Source organism: Pollicipes pollicipes, unplaced genomic scaffold (assembly GCF_011947565.3).
Source record: "Pollicipes pollicipes isolate AB1234 unplaced genomic scaffold, Ppol_2.1 Scaffold_1600;HRSCAF=1878_pilon_pilon_pilon, whole genome shotgun sequence".
Lineage (NCBI taxonomy): Eukaryota > Metazoa > Arthropoda > Thecostraca > Pollicipedomorpha > Pollicipedidae > Pollicipes > Pollicipes pollicipes.
The window spans coordinates 26,931,223-26,953,772 of record NW_023595962.1 but is presented as its reverse complement, the minus strand read 5'-3'; the positions used below and the strand labels follow the sequence as shown (position 1 = coordinate 26,953,772).

The following is a 22,550-nucleotide window of genomic DNA, read 5'->3' as shown; positions in this document are numbered from 1 at the left end:
CACATGTCATATCCACCCCAGCGCGGCAACGACGGCGACCCGGTGAGCAACCTCCATGGCCGGAACGACGCCACTGCGCCGCCGGTGCGCACCTGGACCGTCGACCTGGGCGCCCCGGTCCAGGTGAGCAGCGTGCTGTACGTGGCCCGTGTGTGCTGCGGCTGGCGCAACCGCAACACAGAGATCCGGGTCGGCAGCCATCCGGAGGCGTTCGACGAGCGCCACTCGGCGCGCTGCGTGCTGCGGGAGGCTCAGTTTGTGGAAGAGGGCTTTGCCCGGCTGCTCCGCTGCGCCACGCCGCTGACCGGCCGCTACATCCGCCTGATTCGCCGAAACGAGGTCATGGACTTCGCCGAGCTAGCTGTCTTCGGGAACCGGCTAGAGCGGCCGTAGCACCGCCGCCAGCCGCCAGCCGCCATCGCAACTTCCGGAGCCGCCGCCTCAGTGACGCTGGGGAGCGAGATGTCAGCACGGGTGGAGGGGGTGGGGAGGGGGAGGTCAGGGCGGCGCCCGGGATGGTCACCACAGTCTCCGTGACCACGCTTCACCTTCGCCATGGGGAATGCCAAGCAGCCGGTGGAGGAGTTCCAGGTGTGAAGACCACGTGGCGAAGCGTGCATGAGAGGGATCAATCGAAGGAAGAAAATCCTACGCACAATGCATTAACATGGATACGGACCCGTCCGCTCTGGCGGCCACTCATAAGGGCGATCATCCTGTGTGAGTGTCTCAAACCCTCCTCCTTCTTTTCCCCATTGTCTTCCCCTCAACAATCAGCACCTAACTCTACCCTACTTCCTCAAACACGGGCAGCAACACTGAGGTGCCGGCTGACCTAGATAGATACCTGGTCAGCGGACGGTGGCTGTGAGGCGCGAGTAGACGCTTATCCGTCGCATTCTACTCCGCGCCTCTTGTTCGTTGGCCTTTCTTCTGCATGATTTTCAAGAAAAGTTGTCGCTTTTTAGCGTAACTTTCTGAAATTGCTGGGGCTAACGAAAATTATGTTATTTGGATTGTCCACTCGGACCTTTATTCTTGTTGTTTTTCTACGTGACAGACCGGTGCCACATACTGACAGCAAGGCTATAATTACGTGTCAGCTATGCGGCGCTAGTCTCTATGAAAACATGGTGGTGACCGGCGCTGGTGACCTGTGACCCGGGTGCCATCTCGGGTGTGTCATCGCCATCACGTCCCCGACCATCTGGTGTGGGGTGCGGTGGTGTTCCGCGCGCCAAGGCATCACAGCAGAGCACTCTCGCCTCGACGAGAAGCCGCCTGTTTTTCGTATCTCCATAGAGTGTTCAGCCGCGCCCCAGAGCTGGCTGCCGCTGGCACCGGTCCCCACCGCTCCCCGAAACTAAGCAATGTTGGTTCACCCACCCGACGGATTGCTTGGATGCGGTGCATGCTATGTTGTTTACGCCTTTGAAGCTTGTTGTGTATGACATTGCTGACTTTTTTCATGTGAACGTTTGGCTCCTGTGTGAACACTTGTTTTATCGCGCGACTCGAGCCAGCCAAGGCCAGGGGTCTAGCTCCACAAAATCATTTGGGGTGTTTGCGAAGGTTAAACCTGCCTTCAGACCCAGTCAAAAATATGTTTCTCCCGGAACGTTCTCTGTTCACTTCGTCCTCAAAATAAGGGCTGGAGGCCCGTGGAAAACACAGCAAAATACGATCCCACATTCCTAGTGGAGTCCGTATCCCTACATTGGGCCCCAACCGTCGGCCCAGGGGCTAAACGACCCCTGGGAACTAAAGGGGCACGTGGCCCCTGCGCCCCTCCACCCTTTCATGTGCCATGGGACCAGAGTCCAGTCTTGGCTGAGCTTGTCTGAGTCCTCGCACAGAAGATCAGCGTCGAGTCGACCCGAGAGAAGGCGGGCGGTGCGCCACATCCTACGCCCGCCGCCAGAAAATCACGCCCGAAGGAAGACCAGAGTATAACGAGAATCCGCACTCAGAAGCTGGGAAACCTCAGAACCAAGGGAGCCAACCGACCAGCACCTCTAGCACCTCCAGCACATTCAGCACCCGCAGCAACACCGGCATCTCTCACACAACCAGCACCACCACCAGCGCCATCAGTACCTCCTGCATCACTAGCACCTCCAGAGCCTCCATGTCATCTAGCACCATCAACGTTTCCACTACTACCAGCACCTCCATCACTACCAACACCTCCAGTATGATCAGAATATCCAGCACCACCAGCACCTCCATCACTACCAACACCTCCAGCACTACGAGCATCTGCAGCTCCACCAGCACCTTCAGCACCACTCACCAAAGCGATACGGAACAGCGGCGACAAAGAGCTGTCGCCACCCAACCGGTCCGTACCTCACAGAGAGATCCGTGCTTCGCTTGTGGCTACCAGCTGTCGAAACCGTCGCCCTCCGTCGCCGCAGGTCATACAGATCAAACCACCGCAGTTGTCGGAACCGTCGCCCTCCGTCGCCGCAGGTCATACAGAACAAACTACCGCAAACCACCGTTTGGATGGACGCGGCGGCAACGCGACGGCTGGTGTGAGTCCAGTAATTACGTGCCGTCAGGCACGGGGCCGCAGTCGGTGCCACATTGCAACGGTTGATGGGTTTACTTTCTGTTGTGCTGGGCGGCGGTCTGAATTCATTCCGCTCGATTCGAAAGCAAGTGCTGCAGTCGCGTCCGGTTATGTCGGTAACTTTGAAGAAGGACCGCGCAATGGTACCGTGGTAGGCCGCCCGTCAGCTCAAATGGTCCGACCGCTTGAATTATGAGCGGATCAGTCCCCTCCTGTCAACGAATCTGGCAAGAACTAACCGGCCACAAAACCAAGGGGATTCTGGGAAAGAATCTCCTGGACGTGTATTTATGTGGAGAGGACCATTATATAATATAGAAACATCCAATTCCCCCCCCCCCCCGTGATAAGAGAATCGGAGCTTGTGACCAAAATAATTCAAAGTGGAGGACTGCGGGTTGATTTAAACGAAGCGTCCCACCATTTGGGGTGTCGTTATCTCGTTATCTCCTCCAAAAACATGCTCTTGTGAAACCTCTGGACCAATTTGGCCTAATAAAACCACTGAGTGGTGCCACTGCAGCACCGTTAATACGTAAAAAGGATATGAATTTTAATTCTTTTCGAGTCCAAATTACGCTTTAAGCTTTTTGTTATCGCACTGCACCTCTTTCCTGTAGTCGCGACCAGTGTTGTCATAACAACGACGGTGCCTACTTTACTGGCGCGAATAAAAGAACGTTTGTTATTGGCCCAGGGGGTAACGGCCTGTAACCGAGAAGTTGGTTGGTGAGTTGAAGCCTGAATCACTGCCGGACATGTATCATGTGATAGTCCCATTCCCAAAGCCGAGGTGCGCCTCGAAAAGAGCCACTGCGGCAATGGCCGGGGGAAATCAAAGCCAAAATATAACGCTTTGTTAAATTCGCGGGATCATAGCTTCACGCTCGCATGTTTTTGTCCCAACGGGGGATTTTAAGCCTTCATAGCGCTTATAACACACACAAGGTAGAGTGTTGCGAACACTGCAGACCACACACGTTGGAAAAGCAGGGCACGTGGAATACATTACATTCATAGTGATGAGCATGTTGTTCAATACGATTTCTCCCGCCGGAACGGCTGGTTATAAAAGAGCTGAGCTGTTCAGGAGGGTTTCGGAAAAAAACTGGAATTACGGATTAAGTCGTACGTGTCCGATCTACCAATAAGTGAAAATTACAAAAAGGTGGCATGCTTCCTTCAAGGAGCAGATGCGATGGAACAATGATGACAACGGCAAGAAGAGGAGCCATTTTGCTTTCACGTTCTGTTTGTCCAAGCTCTGACAGTAGAAAAGATCACTGCGACACCAGCCAGAGGCCGGGGAAGAGGCTGACCGGTTTAACCGCAATGCGACAAAACAACCGCCATTGTTACAGTTGCACGTGCAGCGGTATCATATAACATCCGGACGGCCAGCTGGGACTGGGCGGCTCATTTGACCACAATGCGGCAAAACAGCCGCCATTGTCACAGCTGCGCGTGCAGCGGTATCATTTAACATCCGGACGGCCAGCTGGGACTGGGCGGCTCATTTGACCACAATGCGGCAAAACAGCCGCCATTGTCACAGCTGCGCGTGCAGCGGTATCATTTAACATCCGGACGGCCAGCTGGGACTGGGCGGCCCATTTAACCGCAATGCGGCAAACAAAGTCGCTGTTTGGCAGGTGCATGTGCAACGGCTATCATGTGGGACATGGCCGGGCATCTGTGTTGGGTGGTCCATGCGAGCAAGAATGGACACCTCACGTTCCACGATCATATGTTCACAGTGTCAGTGGTGCGCCTTCCCTGACGCCATGACTCCTGTGACGACCGGCTTCTATCTTGTGATGCTCACTTCGCTGTGACATGAAAGCGCATCCGTTTGTAATCACGTACAGAACCACCAGGGACGCCGGGTAGCCATGGAGTGACGTTCTTGGAAGCTTGACTGGTCACAAAACACGCTGATGTTACACTTCTAAATCCCAGCGTTCTTATGAATAAACCAATTGTGCGTCCGCAGGGCACCAAGAGTGTACTATTCTACGGGACGTCACGTAAAATCCTTGCCGGACATGTTCACAGTGCGGTACGTTTTCTGCTTGCATCTTCTTAAATTCACAATAATCGTGCATGGGAGACATGGACCTTTACGCTTGCACATGCAATGCCTGCTCCGAACAATAAAATTTAAAGTTATGCTGTTTGGTATGCATCACACATTGTTTTCCACCAGTCGTGGTCGTTCTCAAGCGCAAACTTGGTTTGTTTATAATTGAGCCATTTGCGCCATTTGTCTCACCTCTATCAAGTAGCAAAGATTCTGCGCGCCCGGCAAAGATAACACGTGACGTCCCAGAAACTTTGCCGTCCGAGTCGTTGCGAACACCAAAAAGGTGCAAAATCAACACTATAGGGACTTTTCGCCTCGCCGACTGCCAAGGTCATGAAGAGACGCAATGTCTTTGCTATGAACCGCGTGGACTGCGGCGGTGGTATGGCCGGGGACCGAAACCAGACCCGAAATATCCAGAGATGAGCACCATACCACACCACCGCGACCGCTCCACCACAATCCGCAGAATCTGTGACGGACTGCAACGCCTGGGGTCGAGGCTCGTGCTTCTAAGATTTTAGAGTGAGCATGCTCAAAATTACGTCACATAACTTGTTTTAATAGTCGATTACATTGTCGGTTGTCGGTTGTCGATAACAGCGTTTAAAGATAATCACTTCAGAAGCGTCATCATTTTCGTCAACCAGTGGGCGACGGCTAAAAGTTAGCTACTGGGCTAAAGCTCCGCGTAAATGGAGACTGCAACGCCTGGTGTCGATGTTTTTGTTGCTAGGATTTGCGAGCGCGCATGCTAAAAAACATGTGACACAACTTGTATCACCAACGGATTCTAACTGAATGGTGAACATTTTCACACAAACATGGCTTGGCCATGTTAATACACATTGTTGACCATTCGATCTGCAATCAAATTTTCCCCTTTAAATTTGGATCAAGCACATCGATCTACAACCTACCTTCGCGATGTCCTCAAATCCTGTAGAACTGAGAGGAAAATTCTGACGAGGCGTCTGAATCCTATCGGCTTAGAAAAAGTCAACTTAATCATTGTAAATTAAGAGCGCTGGATATGCTTTCCATGCAGTCGTTCAACGCCTGATTTCAGCAGTTTATTGACCTCAAGGTACAAACAGAATTGAGCTCACCGTAGCTCCTGGCTTCTGTTCGGCCTGCCAGATAAAAGTAACGATAAAACGAAGAAAACCGGGTCCCTTGTTAACCAGTGAGCTATATCCGTGGATTTGGGGGATCACCATAAGATGGGCTTTTGTCAACCATGTGTATCCCCTTGGCAAGGCTCTGGCTACGCCCCTGCCTGCATACAGAAGCAAATCAAGTTGCGTACGTTGCATGATGGACAATGAAGTGTCTGTTGGGCCAATCCATACCTGAGGCAGACAGCTTTCCGGAGGCTATTTTTCTGCGATGGTGTGGTATAAGGGAAGATAATTCGGAAAAAAAACTGTTGCAGGTGTCCAACATATGTCTCATGCACCATGTAGAAGCAGCGCTGATCCAAAAATATGCAACGAAGTAGCCATACGATCAGCTCGCAGTCAGTCATGCGGGAGACATCCGGGCCAGGGCAGTGACCACCGACGACGGGCAGGAGCAGGGCCCAGATAAGGAACATATGACAGATGGGCCTCATTATGTGGCTTGGTTCTTAAAAGCAGTGTGAGCCATTGATCCACTTTCGAAGTTCTCCCCAGCCTATGTCCAGGCCGTATTTTGGCATGTGCCCTGTGGTGACACATGCCTCCTTGATGACCCAAAATGCCTACCTGCTCGTGCATTTTCGCTTCCCAAGGAGAGACAATGTTAGAATGGAAAAATAATCTCGGGAAGCTGGATAGCCTTATTTGCCAAATGACAGATGAGTCGAATAGGCAAGATTGTGCACCAGTGAGAAGCACCTAGATGCATATCTAGCATAGCAGCCATGACGTTTGAATAAAGAACGATAACAACCTCCATTTCTACTCCCTCCCGCCGGTCATCGGGCTCGCTTTCCAGAAAAAAATTGCTGAAGTACACCCTGAGCTTGGTCCCCCACCTTTTGGGACGTTCCTACGCCTTTGATTGAGACATGTATGACAAGTTTAATGAAGTTTTTATGGCAGTCCTTTTTCCTTCGATTTCGGCAAAGAAGCCCGGCGTGAGCTAGTTACATGAACCAAAACGCGCAAGTGTCATCGGCGTGTCGCATGTGCGATCATGGTCTTATGTGTCATATAACTGGAAGAAAAGATGAATCCAGACATAGCATAGATGATAAGGTCTAGCAGTATATAGTTTAAATACTATTACTACACGCAAAAACACCAAACGTGACAAAAAATGCAACAACTTGTTGGAATACCCCGTTTACAGAATGAATAAGGCCGGTCTAGCGAGCATATTCGAGGAAAACTTGATTGCATATCATTCTTCGGTACCGCACTGAGTGGTTCCTGACTGTTTCCAAGAACCATCTCACAGATTTGACAATAGCCTGGTGCTCTTCGCAAACTCAGTGCACGGCTTGAACGTAAAGCTACATACAATAGCCTAGCACCTCCCTAGCTCTAGTATTTGTTTTCATTAATCAGTCTTTCCAAATGAGGCTTAAATCAAGGTTGTACATCAGATATATTGACGAAATATGTTACATCGGAGCCTAGGAGACTGACTGGTTAGATTTATTTGCTAAAATTACAAACGCTTTCCCAACACGTCTGTCACACCGGTACAGAGCGCTCAATAAAGTTGATTGCTTCCTCGACACCTTATTTATAGTACCGCTGGACGGGACCTAAACCACAGCAATACACTTCAAGCCCATGGTGTCTCGATTATACTACACGTCGCGTCGGCACACCCACGACTTAACAGCAAGCAGCCATGAAAACTCAAATATTAAGAGCGTTGCGCGTTTCTTCTGGCCCTCAGTTGTGTGAGCATAATGTGTCTGAAATTGAGTTAAATGGAAGTGCTCCTCGTTTTCCGTGACCATATATACCCGTAAAAACGAGTGTCCGGTGCCGTTTGTATTGCGCCTCCTCGATGTAATTTCTCATCGCGTCCAAAAAGAAGCCGTAAAAGGGTGAAATAAACGCATTCTTCACATGTGGAGCACGTCTTCATAGATGACGTAATGTGAGAACAGAGAAATGCCGCGTTACCACTGCACAGTGGAATCATTGCAAATAGGGGTGGGTTCAGTATGTCGTGAAGGGAGGGGGGGGAGGGGGAACGCGTAACATTGTGGTGCCCGCTAGAGTTTGGGGTTCCCTCCAAACAAATTCGGCCATTACATTTTAAGATAAAAGGAATATGTACATTACATCCCCAGCTTTTTAGCCAAAGTAGCGCTAGCTTTTAGCACTTTTTTTTCTCTTTTTATCCCTCATTTTCTAAGGGCTGCCCGGCAAAACATGGGTTTCAATATTAAAGTTATTTACTTTATGCATAAATATGCATGCATAAACAAATATATATATATATATATATATATATATATACATTTTATATGTGTATATGTAATGGTAAATACGGGGCCCCACGCAAAAAATATGCACGACCTTAGGGTAGCATGACCAGCAATCCTTATCCTAATTTCATTCTAGTTGACCGCTCCAGGAAACCCCAGTGTTCCGTTGGGGGTAAAAGTTCCTCATGTATGCGCTAAAGGATTGAAAATGAAATAAGAAAAACGGGGTAAGACATAAAATCTCCAGGAACTTAAGCGCAGGGACAGTTCAGGTGGAATAATCGTAGCGTAAGATTTCGGACCGGTTCACTGGACACCTCGGTGGCGCACTGATACAGAAGGTGCGCACATCGTTGCGAGGAAAACATCACAGGCAAACACGCTAAATATACCTGATGTCGAATTAAGTAATCGCATCGTGTGCGTAGTTTGATAGATGCAGCATTGCACAAGAAACACTAGCTGTAAAGTAGACATTTTAACGCCAGGAGACAAGTATTCATATATTTAAATTGTTGCGCGGAATCGTCAACTTTGTTCGAGGCAAGAAAGCATGCATCATCTTGGGACGTCACATGAACAGCGTTTTTTCATGTGAAGTACTTATAGAAATGGCGCTTTAGCGATTGTCTTGAACACCTTGACCTAATTCTTGGTAATGGTCATCTGTTACTTCAAATTTAGCCGTCTGTGCTTCGATCAGCTTTTCGCACGTGCTGGATATGGGGTGCTTCTACATCACCATACTGAAGAATATTCACTCTCATTCAACGATGTTCACTTCTGACCACGAAATATTTTTGCTAGCTTGGTATTGCTGAAAACCCATCCCATAGTAGCCACGATGCTGGTGTATGATGCCGGAAACGATTATTAACTCGAACTTATTTGCTATTTGAACTTGTTTGAACTTATTAACCCAAACTTATAAGGTCTGCATTATACTGACAATCGAGCAGTCAAGATCGACATCCAGAATTGCCCACTGCTGGTGTTTGGACAATTATATTTTCGGGCCTAGCGCGGCTATAATTCCATTTCATATTCCGCCTGCTCTCAATGTTTTTTAGCACCCCAAAATGCGGGCAAACCTTGCCGGACTCGGCTTTGACAATCAGCGACTAATGCTCGGCGCGGCGCCTGCAGCCAGCTGTTGACGGTTGCGCGCAACAATTTAAATATATGAAGACTGGTCTCCTGGCGTTAGAATGTCTTCTTTACAGCTAGTGTTTCTTGTGCAATGCTGCATCTATCAGACTACGCACGAGATGCAATTACTTAATTCGACATCAGGTATACTTAACGTGTTTACCTGTGATGTTTTCCTCGCAGCGATGTGCGCACCTTCTGTATACGTGCGCCACCGAGGTGTCCAGTGAACCGGTCTGAAATCTTACGCTACGATTATCCCACCTGAACTGTCCCTGTACTTAAGTTCCTGGAGGTTTTATGCCTTACCCCGTTTTTCTTATTTCATTTTCAATCCTTTAGCCCATACATGAGGAACTTTTAACCCCAACGGAACACTAGGGTTTCCTGGAGCGGTCAACTAGAATGAAATTAGGATGAGGACTGCTAGTCATGCTACCCTAAGGTCGTGCATATTGTTTGAGTGGGGCCTCGTATTTACTATTACATAAACACATAAAATGCATGTATGTATATATACATCTATATAAATACATATATACATATATCTACATGTATATATATATATATGTTATATGTAGTTATGTGTTATATGTAGTGAAAAAGAAGCCAAATGCAACCTTCATCTGAAAAGTGGAGGGAGGGGGGGGGGGCAGTTAACATTGTAAGCCCCCACCTTGAAGAGTGGGGGGTCCATGGTCCCCTGGCCCCCCGTTCCTACACTCAGGGTTTCAGTGGACCAAAAGTGAAATGCACAGAATAGAGTAGAATACACAATATATGGTGTATGGTTCTGTACGCACGGGATGTACACAAAATGTCTTGTAATCTTTTCCAGTGAAGTTGTATATGAGAAGAATAATGCATGCCCCGCAGGGGCACCGGCTTTGGCCGGTGTAGGGGACTAGCGCCCCCTCGGGTCCCAGCTCCGGTAACGGGTGGACAGCGCAAGCTGGTCCTCTCAGGGCGTAGCGACCCTGCCGATGCGTGAGCTCCTGCTCCTCGTCCCACCCGCTCCTTCCACTTCACCCGCACTCCCACATCCGGCCCTATCACCATTCCTCATCCTCGTTTTATCGGGGTCGCCGTGCCCCCTCGCCCACGTCCCCGGGTTGATCGGATCCTGGTGGCTGAGGGGCGCGTCGTGCGGGTCAGTCACGGCACGTCCCAACACTCCACTTTGGCCAGAATATCCGGGGGCGTGGGGGGTCCGTGGGGCCCCACACGGGTCTAGCGGCTTGTCGCTCGCGTTGCGATTGGGTGCTCTTTGCGGGTCTCCGCTTGGGGCACCTGACCGCGCGCAGCGGCTTAAGGGGTCAAGGGGTGGCGGCGCTGAACCACGGTCAGGACGGGGAGGGGTCTCCCCGGTTACACCTGGCCGTGCGGGAGGCGTCGTTCGCCCCGTATAGCACCGGGGTAGCCCTGGCGGTACCACCACCCCCTGGGTGAGTGGGCCGTCCCCCAGTTGGGCTCCGAGGTGGGTGGGGAGCCTCGGTGCCGAATACTTAAACCGTACACCTATGGCAACTTCAAATAAAAAAAACACCCGCACCCCGAAAGGGGGGCGGACAGAGAGTACAGGAAGTAGCGCGTCAGCGCCTACCCCTCGAATCTTGATTTTTCGAGGTGCCGAGAAGGCGCTGTCTTCCCATTCGCCCTTTCAAAGGCGAAATGGGTGTGATCGTTTTGGAAAGGTGCTCCGATGTGATAAGCTACAGGACGGTGGGATCGAGGTCGAGTTTCAGAATGGAGAGGACGCGAAACGGGCATTGACTTGGGATAGGTTTGTGTACTGCGTGCGGGATGCGGAAGGGAAAAAGGACGTGTCAGTGGCGATGACCGCTGAGGTTCACAGGACAAAGAACTCTTCAAAGGGTATCATCAACTGCTTTAACTTGAAAGATGTCAGCGAGGAGAAGATAGTCGACGGCCTTGCCGAGTTCGGAGTGACAGATGCTCGCCGCATCAAGGTGCGCAGGGGTGCGGAGTTGGTCCCCACCAACAATATCGTACTGACTTTTAATCGTCCTGACATACCATCTGAAGTAAGGGTAGGCTATGTGAAGGTGAAGGTGCGCCTTTTTATTCCGAACCCCATGAGATGTTTTAAGTGCCAGATGTTTGGACATACGAGGGATTTCTGCCGTAACCAGCCAGCATGTGGCAAGTGTGCTTCTCCGGAGCACCCGAGCGATCAGTGCACTGCAGCGAACCCGTGGTGTGTGAACTGTGGGAAAAACCAGAAACCTCACTCCACTTTTGATCGCGCATGCCCGGCGTACGCCAGAGAGAAGGAGATCATCGCACTAAAAACCACGAAGAACATCTCATTTCGGGAAGCAAGGGACTTATATGAACTGAACCACCCTAAGACATCATATGCCACGGCGGCCAAGGCCATGTCCCACCTGAGGTCTCCTTAGACCAGATGACTGGAACGCAGTTCATTAAACTGCTTACATCGTTCGGGCTGTCGGTTGTACCGGCGTCTCAGGTGCACGCCACAGCATCGGCAACACTGTCGTCCCCCGTCTCGTTGGCACCTTGTGCCCCCTCTGAGGCACAGGCCAGCGCGCCAGTTGTTACCTCGCCGCCCCACCCCACACCAGCCGAAAGCAATGAGTGGACCGTGGCCCGCCGGGACCGAACCTCTCGGTCTTTGCCAGTAAGCGCGGGATCACCGGCTTCACAGCCGTCCTCCCCAGGAGCATCACGTCCAGCAACCCTGAGTGAGACGATGGGACGGAAACTGGACAACCTTGAGCGCCAAGAGGCGGAGAGACGGGCGCGCGAGGCAAAGCGTGCACGCCTTCAGGAGCAGGAGAGGGCAAAGGCAGCCAGTCGGCTGTCGGGTGCGGGCCCCGGGCATGCTTCCTCGGGGGAGGTTGTCCCACCTCCCCGAAAGCGTGTGGAAGCTCCCTCAGGCCCCTCCGACTCGCGGAGAGGCCCGTCTATGGGCACTCCACCACCACCGCCGCCTAGGACCACGACGTCGCCGGCGCCGGCTCAGTTTAGGACGGGGCGTCCGGAAAAGCGTGGACCGCCGGGGCCGATTTCGCCAACAGATGGCGGTAGTCCCCGGATCCGACCCAGGATCCGCCCGATCTCTTCGGGTTCTGACGATAAAACCCACAACCATGGGCCAGGCTCAAGCGCTGCTGAGTTCTTTTAAAACCTTACAGTGCTTTTAAAGCCTCCTCATTCAGTCAGTTTTACAGTGGAACTGTAAAGGTGTAAGGTCAAGCACCCAGGACTTGCAGACAGTTTAAAGCGCGCACTGCCCGGTAGCCGTGTGTCTCCAGGAGACCGAGTTGGCGCCTGATGCGGCCTTCAGCCTGAAAGGGTACTCTACCTTCCGCACTGACATGCCAACAGATACCGTTGCTCACGGTGGCGTTCTTTTGGCTGTACACCAAAGCGTACCTACGCGGCGTCTGGTGTTGAGAACAGACTTGCAGGCTGTCGCAGCAACGGTGAATTTCAACCGCCGCACCATAACTGTCTGCTCTCTCTACTTGCCACCTGGGGTTTCATTTCCATCTGGAGGACTACGAGAGTTAGTCTCTCAACTTCCTCCCCCTCTACTCGTTTTAGGCGATTTTAATGCACATCACACTGTGTGGGGGTGTGCTTCCACGAACACTCGCGGGAGGCTATGTGAGGCTCTCGTGCGTGACGAAGGTCTGTGCGTTTTAAATACAGGATCAAGAACGCATTTTACATTGCCATCCGGACAATCGTCGGTGCTAGACCTGAGCATTTGTAGTCCGCAGTTGGTACCACACTTCACCTGGGATGCTTCAGAGGACCCCCTTGGAAGTGACCACTTTCCGGTCTGGGTTCGGTACCGTGGTGGTACTGTTCTTGGTACTCGACCTCAGCGTTGGAATTTCAAGAAGGCGGACTGGAGGGGATTTGAGACTCGCCTGGACGAAACGTTTTCCAACGATTTCGACTCTGCAACTCCGACTACGGAGGAACTTACGTCTCTCGTGTTGGATGCGGCGAAAGGATGCATTCCGCGCACCTCCGGATGCCCTCGTCGTACCCCTGTACTTTGGTGGAGCGACGAGTGTCGCGACGCTATTCGTGCACGTCGGAGAGCTTTTAGGGCTTTTGACCGGCACAGCAGCACATTAAACCTCTTGGCTTTCAGGCAAGCACGCGCGGCCGCACGCCACACTATACGAGAGGCGAAACGTGCATCATGGCGCAGCTACGTCAATTTACTAAATCGCCACACGCCGACGTCACAGGTATGGGGCCGCATTAAGCGAATCGCTGGACTGCATCCAGCAGTTTCTCTTCCCGTACTGCGAGTGGGAAGTCAAGACATCACCTACCCAAGTGATGTGGCAGAAGCCATTGGGGAAGCCCTGTCAGACCGTTGCCGAAATGGCACCTGCGATCCGCGGTTTTTGCGGCACAGGGCACGATGTGAAACTTCGCAGGTTAATTTTTGTACAGATGACGTCCTGACGTACAACAAACATTTCACTATGATGGAGCTTCAAGCGGCCATTCGCTCGCTGCGTAGTGTAGCGGAGGGGCCCGACCTCATCCACAATGATATGATACGGCATTTTCCTCCCCGTGTACTACGAGCGTTGCTGGCAGTTTTCAACTGCATATGGGTGTCAGGTAACTTCCCACCAATCTGGCGAGAGGCAATAGTAGTGCCTATTTTAAAGCCCGGGAAAAGTGGGACGAACGCTCTTGACTACCGCCCGATCGCCCTCACATCTTCGCTTTGTAAGCTCATGGAAAGAATGGTGAATGTGCGGCTCTCGTGGACTTTAGAACGCCAGAACTTTTTCACGAATGCTCAGTGCGGATTCCGTAAGAACAGGAGCACGATTGACCATATCTTAACTCTTGATACCGCAGTGCGAGCCGGATTTAGTAGCAAGCGTCATACCGGCGCCATCTTCTTTGACATAGAAAAAGCTTATGACACCACATGGAGACATGGAATTATGATGAAGTTACTCGATTGTGGCATCCGTGGTCACATGGGAAAGTTTTTACAAAACTTTCTGACTGACAGATTCTTTCGGGTGCGTGTTGGTTCTTATCAATCCGACAGGTATCCACAGGACAATGGTGTGCCTCAGGGCAGCGTATTAAGTGTCATTCTTTTCGCAGTGATGATAAACGACATAGGGGACACGCTTCCACATGGGATCAGCCGTTCTCTGTTTGTAGACGACTTTGCTATTTGGTGTAGCTCATCGACCACTCGCACGATGGAGCGACAGCTGCAGCTGGCTGTCACACGTCTGGAGAAGTGGAGTGTGCTCAACGGTTTCCGGTTTTCTACATCGAAGACAACTGCAGTTCATTTCTGTCGTCGTCGCCGTCACTGTCCTGATATGGAAATCAGGCTGTATGGGCAACGCGTCGCCAATGAGAATACCGCGAAATTTCTCGGTATACGCTTTGACCGACGCCTAGCATACCGTGAGCACATCAGAAATCTCCGCGACAAATGTTTAAGATCGCTTAACATCCTAAGGTGCGTGGGACGTACGTCATACGGTGCTGATAGGAGGACACTCTTACTCCTATACCGCTCCCTGATTCGTTCAAAACTTGACTACGGCTGTTTTATCTACGACAGCTCATCAGACCTGATCAAACGTACTCTGAACACGGTGCATCACGCCGCACTCCGTATCGCCACAGGGGCTTTTCGGACATCGCCCATAGACAGTCTTCTGGTGGAGGCTCACGAGCCCCCACTAGCATTGCGAAGGCAGATGCTGGGACTGCGCTACACGTGCAAGCTGGCGCAGTTCCCAGATCATCCCACCTACAAAGCAGTGTTTTCGCGTAGCTTACGAAGGCTTTTCCTACGTCAACGGTCACCTAAAACTTCTCCCTTCTGTGTACGAATGAGAGAGCTTTTAGATGCGAGCGGCCTGAACCTACGGCGTGTCATCAGACCTAAACCCATGGAGACTGCTCCTTGGGAGCTAGCATCGCCAAGAGTGGATGTCTCTCTATCAGATATGCAAAAGCAACATATCCTCATGGCGGAACTCGAAGGCGCAGCTTTAGAGCACATGGCCTCCTTTGACGGGTACAAGATGACTTATACAGATGGTTCGAAGACGGATGCAGGGGTAGGGTGCGCTTTTGTGTGCGGATCGACCACACGGTCATTCACACTGCCTTCACACGCGTCGGTCTACACTTCCGAGCTTATAGCCATTAGCAAAGCTCTCTGTTTTATTGAAGTGGACGATAGCAATCTGCATTTAATTCTTTCCGACTCCTTGAGCAGCCTGCTGGCTGTTAGCGGCTTCTCCCCGTCGAATCCACTTGTTCAGGACATTCAATCTCGTCTTAGCTCACTGGATCGAGCAGGAAAAACGGTCGTTCTATGCTGGATCCCAAGTCACGTGGGGATATGCGGAAATGATCTTGCTGACGCGGCAGCAAAGCGCGCTACGACAGGGACTAGAATTCCTATAACACCACTACCTGCTCAAGACATGTACCCCGCAGTGTCGCTGTTTATGCAGAAGCGATGGCAGTTCTACTGGAACTCGCTGAGCGCCAACAAGCTGCAGTCGGTGAAACCCCGCATTGGATTATGGCAGTCGTGCTTTCGGGACAATAGGGTGGAAGAAGTTGCCCTTTGCCGGTTACGCATAGGTCACACATATGCTACGCACCGTCACCTGCTATTGGCTGGCGACAGACCATGCTGCGGTCGATGCTCTGATCCACTGACCGTGCATCACGTACTGGTCGCTTGCCGCCACCTTACGGCAACGAGAGCGCAGTTTTTCGGACGCCACGTCCAGAGTCGCACGCTATGCGACTTTTTAGGGGATTCTTCGAACATCGTCGGGTTTGGTAAAGTGCTCCAGTTCCTTCGCGCTATAGATTTTCCTGTAATCTTCTCATCATGATGCTAGGGCCGATCATCATGGCTCTATAGGGTGACCTGATTGATGCACTTCTCTGATTGACGGCTCTGCATGAATCGATAGTTATGGGCGCTGCATGACCTTTAGCAGTCGATGCGCCCTAAATCCCCAAATCATCATCATCATCAAGAATAATGCATGGCACTCAGGCTTGTTTAATGAACACCTGGAGACACATGTCTACGGAGACCGTACGCTCACAATTAGGGGAGGAAGTAGTCGACATACATGCACCAATGGCACACATTATAACACACTTAAGCTTTTAGGTGCAGATTTCAGCAACGGCATAAGACAACGCGGACCAAGGATATAAGAATCGCTGCGTATCGGTAAGCTTTGACAGAGGATAAACTCGCAGGCACCATCGTGAAATACTGATTGTTTGCGCTGTTGTTCAGGTAAGGTACGTTCAGCAATACTTGTCTACTGATTCACTTGGACACTGATTTCCAGTAGCGAATTGCTTCTTGATCTGTGGTACAGTCCATTGAAACCTTCCGTACTAGCCATCGATGTATCGTGCAAACCATATCATAGTGCCGTGTGTCTAACATTAGGATATAGAAGCTTGCATGCTTGATTATTTTAGTGCTTTTTCTTGTCAGGATCTGCACAGATTTGCAACGGTTGTGACCTTTCACAGGCCTTTTGAGTGGCGCGTTATCCGTTAACTTATTCACAGGTGACCACGTGTACTACCTGGAACAGCTGATTTATCATAGTATTTTGGAAATATTGGCATAGGATCTTGGCGTAGCCAAGAGTCTCCCGGTATACTGACGTACCTGTGTTTTGGCATATATTTGTAACAATTGAGAAAAAATCGTGCGTGCGCGCGTGCATGTGTGTATGTGTATGTGTATGTGTATGTGTATGTGTATGTGTATGTGTATGTGTATGTGTATGTGTATGTGTATGTGTATGTGTATGTGTATGTGTATGTGTATGTGTATGTGTATGTGTATGTGTATGTGTATGCGTATGCGTATGCGTCTGCGTGTGCGCGTGCGCGTGTGCGTGTGCGTGTGCGTGTGCGTGTGCGTGTGCGTGTGCGTGTGTGTGTGTGTGTGTGTGTGTGTGTGTGTGTGTGTGTGTGTGTGTGTGGTGTGTGTGTGTGTGTGTGTGTGTGTGTGTGTTACGGTACCGTTGTAAACATTAACGGTTAACACACGCGTAAGCGTTGCCTTTTTCTTTTAACGAGTGATGAATTTCTGGGTTTGCTCTCATGCGATGAACAGAGGCGGTATCACCGACTTCCCTTGTAGGGCGAGCATATCCCAAAAAACGAAGTTGTCCTCAGATTTCTCCCACTTTACAAACTAACTTCCTAGATATATGAAACTAAGCACAGCCACCTTTCAGCCCGGCGGGATCTCATAACTTGTTAATCAGTGCCTGCTATTGGACTGGTGGGACTTTTAGTAGCAGAGACACCGCCATAGCTCAATCAGTTAGTGCGTGCTGTCCAGCCCACATGTGACAGTGCAGGTAGGTTTGAGTCCCCCTGTTATTCGCCCTCAGCGCTCAACATTCGCCATTTGCCCCATTTCCTTTTAGGGTCTCATCCGGGGGAGTAGAAGGTTATTCCGAAGTCTCCTGAGCGTGAGCAATCCGAGTGTGAGTATTCCACGTATAGCTATTCCGGGTATTAAGCCTTCCGAACAAATTTTTCTGACCCTCATCTTTCCCAGCTCGGGAGACAAGCTCACCGTTGCTGCTTCGTCAACGGCGAAACTGCTTCGTTGCTTTGTGAGTTACTGGCTCGGGGGAATGAATGGACAGCGTAGAGGACAACAGCCACGTTTTGAAAACTTGGACTATTTTGATGTGCTTGGCCCCCATTCAGGGTCATTAGTTCACGACTTGACCGGTGTTACGTCTACGCAGCTGAAGCTAGACTTAAACACAGTTTAACATTTACGCACTCCCCTATTCTGAATTTTTATTGTCGAAATTGATTTACATGAATATTAATGCATGGTCCACTTAAATGAGGACTCACATGCCTCGGTGCCCACTTCAAAAGGCCAGACCTGGACCCCCCTCCACCCCCCCCCCCCCCCCCACCTCTAAAGGAGACCGCGTGCTGTTCAGGAAGTCGTCTGGAAAAGCCTTTCCCCATCTCATGGCGCCGCCCCTGACAGACCCAATAAATGGGGAACCCACATCGATGAAAAGTCTCCACCAATCTGTTGGTGCACCAGATAATTGATCTAAATGGCATCATGTGCGGTACGTGGATCACAAATGGCTATTCATTGAACCATATCCTATGATTTGTAATGTAGCGTGCTTTGTAACATGCTACACCTTTGACCTAGATGTCAATGATAAATGATCAGAAACAGGCTATTAAGCCAATAGGAAGCATAAATTATTGGTACCCATACTTTCCCCTTTCTTGCAAGGTTTACTCCTTTGGACGCTGTAGACTAATTGTGGTGAAAACGATGATAATTGCAGCGATCACTTAGAATAAACAACAGTTGCAACAAGAGGCCGGTCAGACACAGAACAAGTTCCATGCCGGCTAAGGGCGACGCTGCGACGCTTTCGCAGCAGCTCCGCGCGTGTCCAACGCCCCACTCCACGGTACTCGTCTCGTACTCAACAATTACTTGCAAGACGAGCGCTGCCTCGCCGACCAACGGCATCCGGCACCATCTCTGCACCGGCGTGGGAAATGAATCCGTTGCTATCTGACCCCCGGCTGCATGCTTGTAGTGTTCGTACTGGCGTCGACTGTATGCACGCGGCCGACGCTGGGCGGAGCAACATTGCCTACCAATAAGGGTGATTATTCACACCCAGGCGGCCGCTTCAGGAACTGTTTTGGAAGCTCTGGTTCTTGGACATTCTGTGCCTTGGACGATACGTACATTGGACATTCTGTACCTTGGACATTCTGTACATTGGGCATTATGAAACGGGCCCTTTCCACTCTGCGCCATTTTGGAAGTTATTTCTTATCTTGGACATTGTGTACCTTGGACATTATGAACTTTGGACATTCTGTACCTTGGACATTCTGTACCTTGGACAATATGAACGCCTTCCCTGTCCAACACCGAGCGTGACATCACACTGGGCCGGCAGAAGCGGATCATGACGTCACACGTGGCCGGCAGAAGTGGATCATGACACCACACCGGACCAGCAGGGGTAGATCGTGACGCCACACGGGGTCGGCAGGGGCGGATCATGACGTCACACCGGGCCGGCAGGAACGGATCATGGCGTCACACCGGACCAGCAGGGGTGGATCATGACGTCACACGGGACCGGCAGGGGCGGATCATGACGTCACGCCGGGCTGGCAGGAGCGGCTGTGCCGCGGCCGGCGCGGTGTCTCACCGCTGCCATCGACGTGGCCCCGTCTTTCCCAGAAGCCAGTCCGCTGTGCCGCAGGGCCGCGCGCCAACTGCGTACGCCGATCACATGCCGCTCCAGCCGGCGCGGCATGGGCAACAAAGGCGATGCACTCTCCCCCCGTCTTGCAGACAGCCGCTCGCACAAACTCGGCTTTATTCGCAGGTCACTGTGCGCTGGTTAAAATAGGCATGCGCGAACGGTTAGGACAGGCGTACAAGGCGGCGGCCGGCGGCGGCGGCAGCGGCGGGCCACCGCCGGCCACCGGAGAGCGTTAGAGCGATACATGTCACTGCGGCGGCGCACCGCCAGCGCAGCCTCTCAGCAGTCCAGCAGGCGGCAGGCCTCTGGGGTCCCGCAAGCGGCTCCGCCTCCACAAGCGCCGCCGGCACCGGGGGCAGGCCTACGAGGCTGTGCAGGCGACGCGTTCCTAGGCACCGGCCCGCTCAGTCACTCGGCGGGCCCAGTCAAACCCCAGCCCCGGGGCGGCCCCGGCGCGGCCGGCTCACTGCGGCGGCAGGTCGAGCGCCGCCAGCACGCCGTCGACGGCGGCCAGGGGGCCGGCGAACAGCGCCACCCGGCGGCGACCGAGGTGAAGCGGGCCGGGCGGCGCCCGCGGCGGCGGCTTGCCGCCGGCGCGCCACCGCTGCTGCGGCTGCTGCCTCCGCACCATCAGCGCGCGCAGGGAGCGGAGCTGCTGCACGGCTTTGGCATCGTCCCGCACCATCTGGGGTGGTCAGGGGCCACACAGGTCAACACGGCAGGCGAAGGTCACCGTGACAGACGGAGGTCACGCGGCGGACGGAGGTCACACGGAAGACGGAGGTCACATGGCAGACGGAGGTCACACGGCAGACCGAGGTCATAAGGCAGACGGAGGTCACACGGCAGGCCGAGGTCACACAGCAGGCCGAGGTCATACGGCAGACGGTCACATGGCAGACCGAGGTCACACGGCGGACGGAGGTCACGCGGCGGACGGAGGTCATACGGCAGACGGAGGTCACACGGCAGACTGAGGTCACAGGGTAGACGGAGGTCACACGGTAGACTGAGGTCGCAGGGTAGGTGGAGGTCACACGGCAGACGGAGGTCACAGGGTAGACGGAGGTCACATAGAGACACGACGCACACAGGTTATATTGTCGAGGCAAGCCATACGGAGGTCGGGGTGCCCACATAGCCCCACACAGTCACGCTACAGTCATCGCATCAGGAATCATCAACACTCACGAGATCAGGGATCACCAGCAGGGAGACCAGCCCAGCTACACACGCACACAGCCGGCCGTACCTGCGCCAGCGACGGGCTCTGGACGATGGAGACCAGCAGCGAGCCGGCGCGCGTCACAATGCCCGGCCCCTTCTCGCGGAAGACGGCCATCTTGTCGAGCAGCGTCATCAGCCAGTTGTCCACCTGAGGGCACGCCGCAGCCGGGCGTCAGCTCCAGCGGAGCCCACTGCTCCCGACGCGAGGCCGGGGCCGTGTGGCGACTGGCACCCACTGCGTTGACCGCATTAGCGCTCAGGGGTCACGGTGCCACCGAGACTCGAACCTGGGTCCCCCACGTGGGAGTCCGATGCGTTAACCACTCAGCCATCGGTCACTCGACCCCCCCCCCCCCCCCCCCCCTCCACCTCTTTGCGCCCGTCGTGGCCTTCCGCGCAACGCCATAGTTAACATCGTGAAGTTATTTATTGAGCTTTGAGGGCGCGTCCGCTGCCCTGGCTATGTGTTATGTCTCATTCCCAGGCATTGAGTCAGGTGCTCCGGCCGCCGCCGTCCGGCCGCCCTCGCCTGGTGTGCGGCGTCGGCTGGTCTGGTGCCCGGCCGCCGCCTGCCTGGTGACGGCCGCCGGTCCGGGGCCCCGCCCCGCCTCACTGGTGGACGGCGTCGGCCGTGTCGGTCCCCCGGCCGCCCGCCCTCACCTGTGGAGGCCGCCCGGTGCCCCGGCCGCCCGCCCTCATCTGGTGGACGGCGTCGGCCGTGTCCGGGAGCCCCCGGCCGTCCGCCCGCCTCCCTGGGGATGCGTCGCCTGTCGGTGCCCCGTGCCCCCTCCCTGTGGACGGCGTCGGCTGTGGTCGCGGTGCCCCATCTGTGGCCGGCGTCGGCCGTGTCCGGGTGCCCCCGGCCGCCCGCCCTCACCTGGTGGACGGCGTCGGCTGTGTCCTGGTGCCCCCGGCCGCCGCCCTCATCTGGTGGACGGCGTCGGCCGTGTCCGGGTGCCCGGCCTCGCCCCCACCGGTGACGGCGTCGCTGGTCCTGGTGCCTCCCGGCGTCCCTCACCTGGTGGACGGCGTCGGCCGTGTCCGGGTGCCGGGCCAGGTTGAGCAGCACGCTCAGACAGAGCTCCACGGCCGTGATGTGCGGCACGGAGCGGTTACACTGCCGAATCAGCGTGTACAGCACCGGCACGGCGTGCTCCTGCGCCACTAGCCGGCTGCAGGCGGCCGACAGCCGCGTGGTTGTCTCCAGGTGCTGCAGCGCCAGCAGCAGCCGGCCCATGTCGGCACAGCGCAGCAGGAAGGCCAGCGACTCGCACGTGCGGCCGGCCAACGTGCACGCGGCGGTGGCGGCCCGGCCGGCGGCCGTCAGGCGGCGGCGGGCGCGCGCGGCCGGCCGGCCGGCGGCGCGGCGCGCCAGCACTCCGCGCCACGCCGCCTGCCGGGAGGGGAGGGAGACACTGCGTCAGAGGGCGCTGAGGGGCGCGCCGGCGGACAGGCGTTGCGTCGCTGATACAACAGCTGATACAGCAACTGGTACAGCAACTGATACAGCAACTGATACAGCAACTGATACAGCAACTAATACAGTACGTGTTAACACAAACTGATGTGCGCGTTGTTCAGACGCGTTGATGCCTCGTTTGAGCGCATCAGGCTGGTGTAGATTCGCAAACCAACGTGACACGCGACCGCGCGGCCACTGTGGCATCATTCTACGCAAATGCAAGTTAGAGCAGGCGTTCGCGCCAACCTCAGCCAGACAATGCGATG

At 53.5% G+C, this 22,550-nt stretch overlaps 1 protein-coding gene across 1 annotated transcript; it reads right to left on the bottom strand.

Annotated features, from left to right (window-relative positions):
• Positions 1 to 2,061: 2,061 nt before the first annotated feature.
• Positions 2,062 to 22,122, bottom strand: LOC119089456 (abnormal spindle-like microcephaly-associated protein homolog). The gene is made up of 5 exons (XM_037212165.1): positions 21,841 to 22,122; positions 20,848 to 20,970; positions 20,198 to 20,280; positions 5,579 to 5,606; positions 2,062 to 2,277 (listed from the first exon to the last, which is right to left on the bottom strand). Exons 1-5 carry the CDS (start codon positions 22,057 to 22,059, stop codon positions 2,062 to 2,064), a joined length of 669 nt encoding a protein of 222 aa, XP_037068060.1. The 5' UTR covers positions 22,060 to 22,122.
• Positions 22,123 to 22,550: the final 428 nt, after the last annotated feature.

Coding starts and splice junctions, on each gene's coding strand:
- LOC119089456 (XM_037212165.1), bottom strand. CDS start 22,059: ATGGGCCGGCTGCTGCTGGCGCTGCAGCACCTGGAGACAACCACGCGG. Junction 20,971..21,840: donor CGGCCGACGCCGTCCACCAG/GTGAGGGACGCC, acceptor GCGTGCCCTCAG/GTGGACAACTGGCTGATGAC. Junction 20,281..20,847: donor AGAGCCCGTCGCTGGCGCAG/GTACGGCCGGCT, acceptor TGACCACCCCAG/ATGGTGCGGGACGATGCCAA.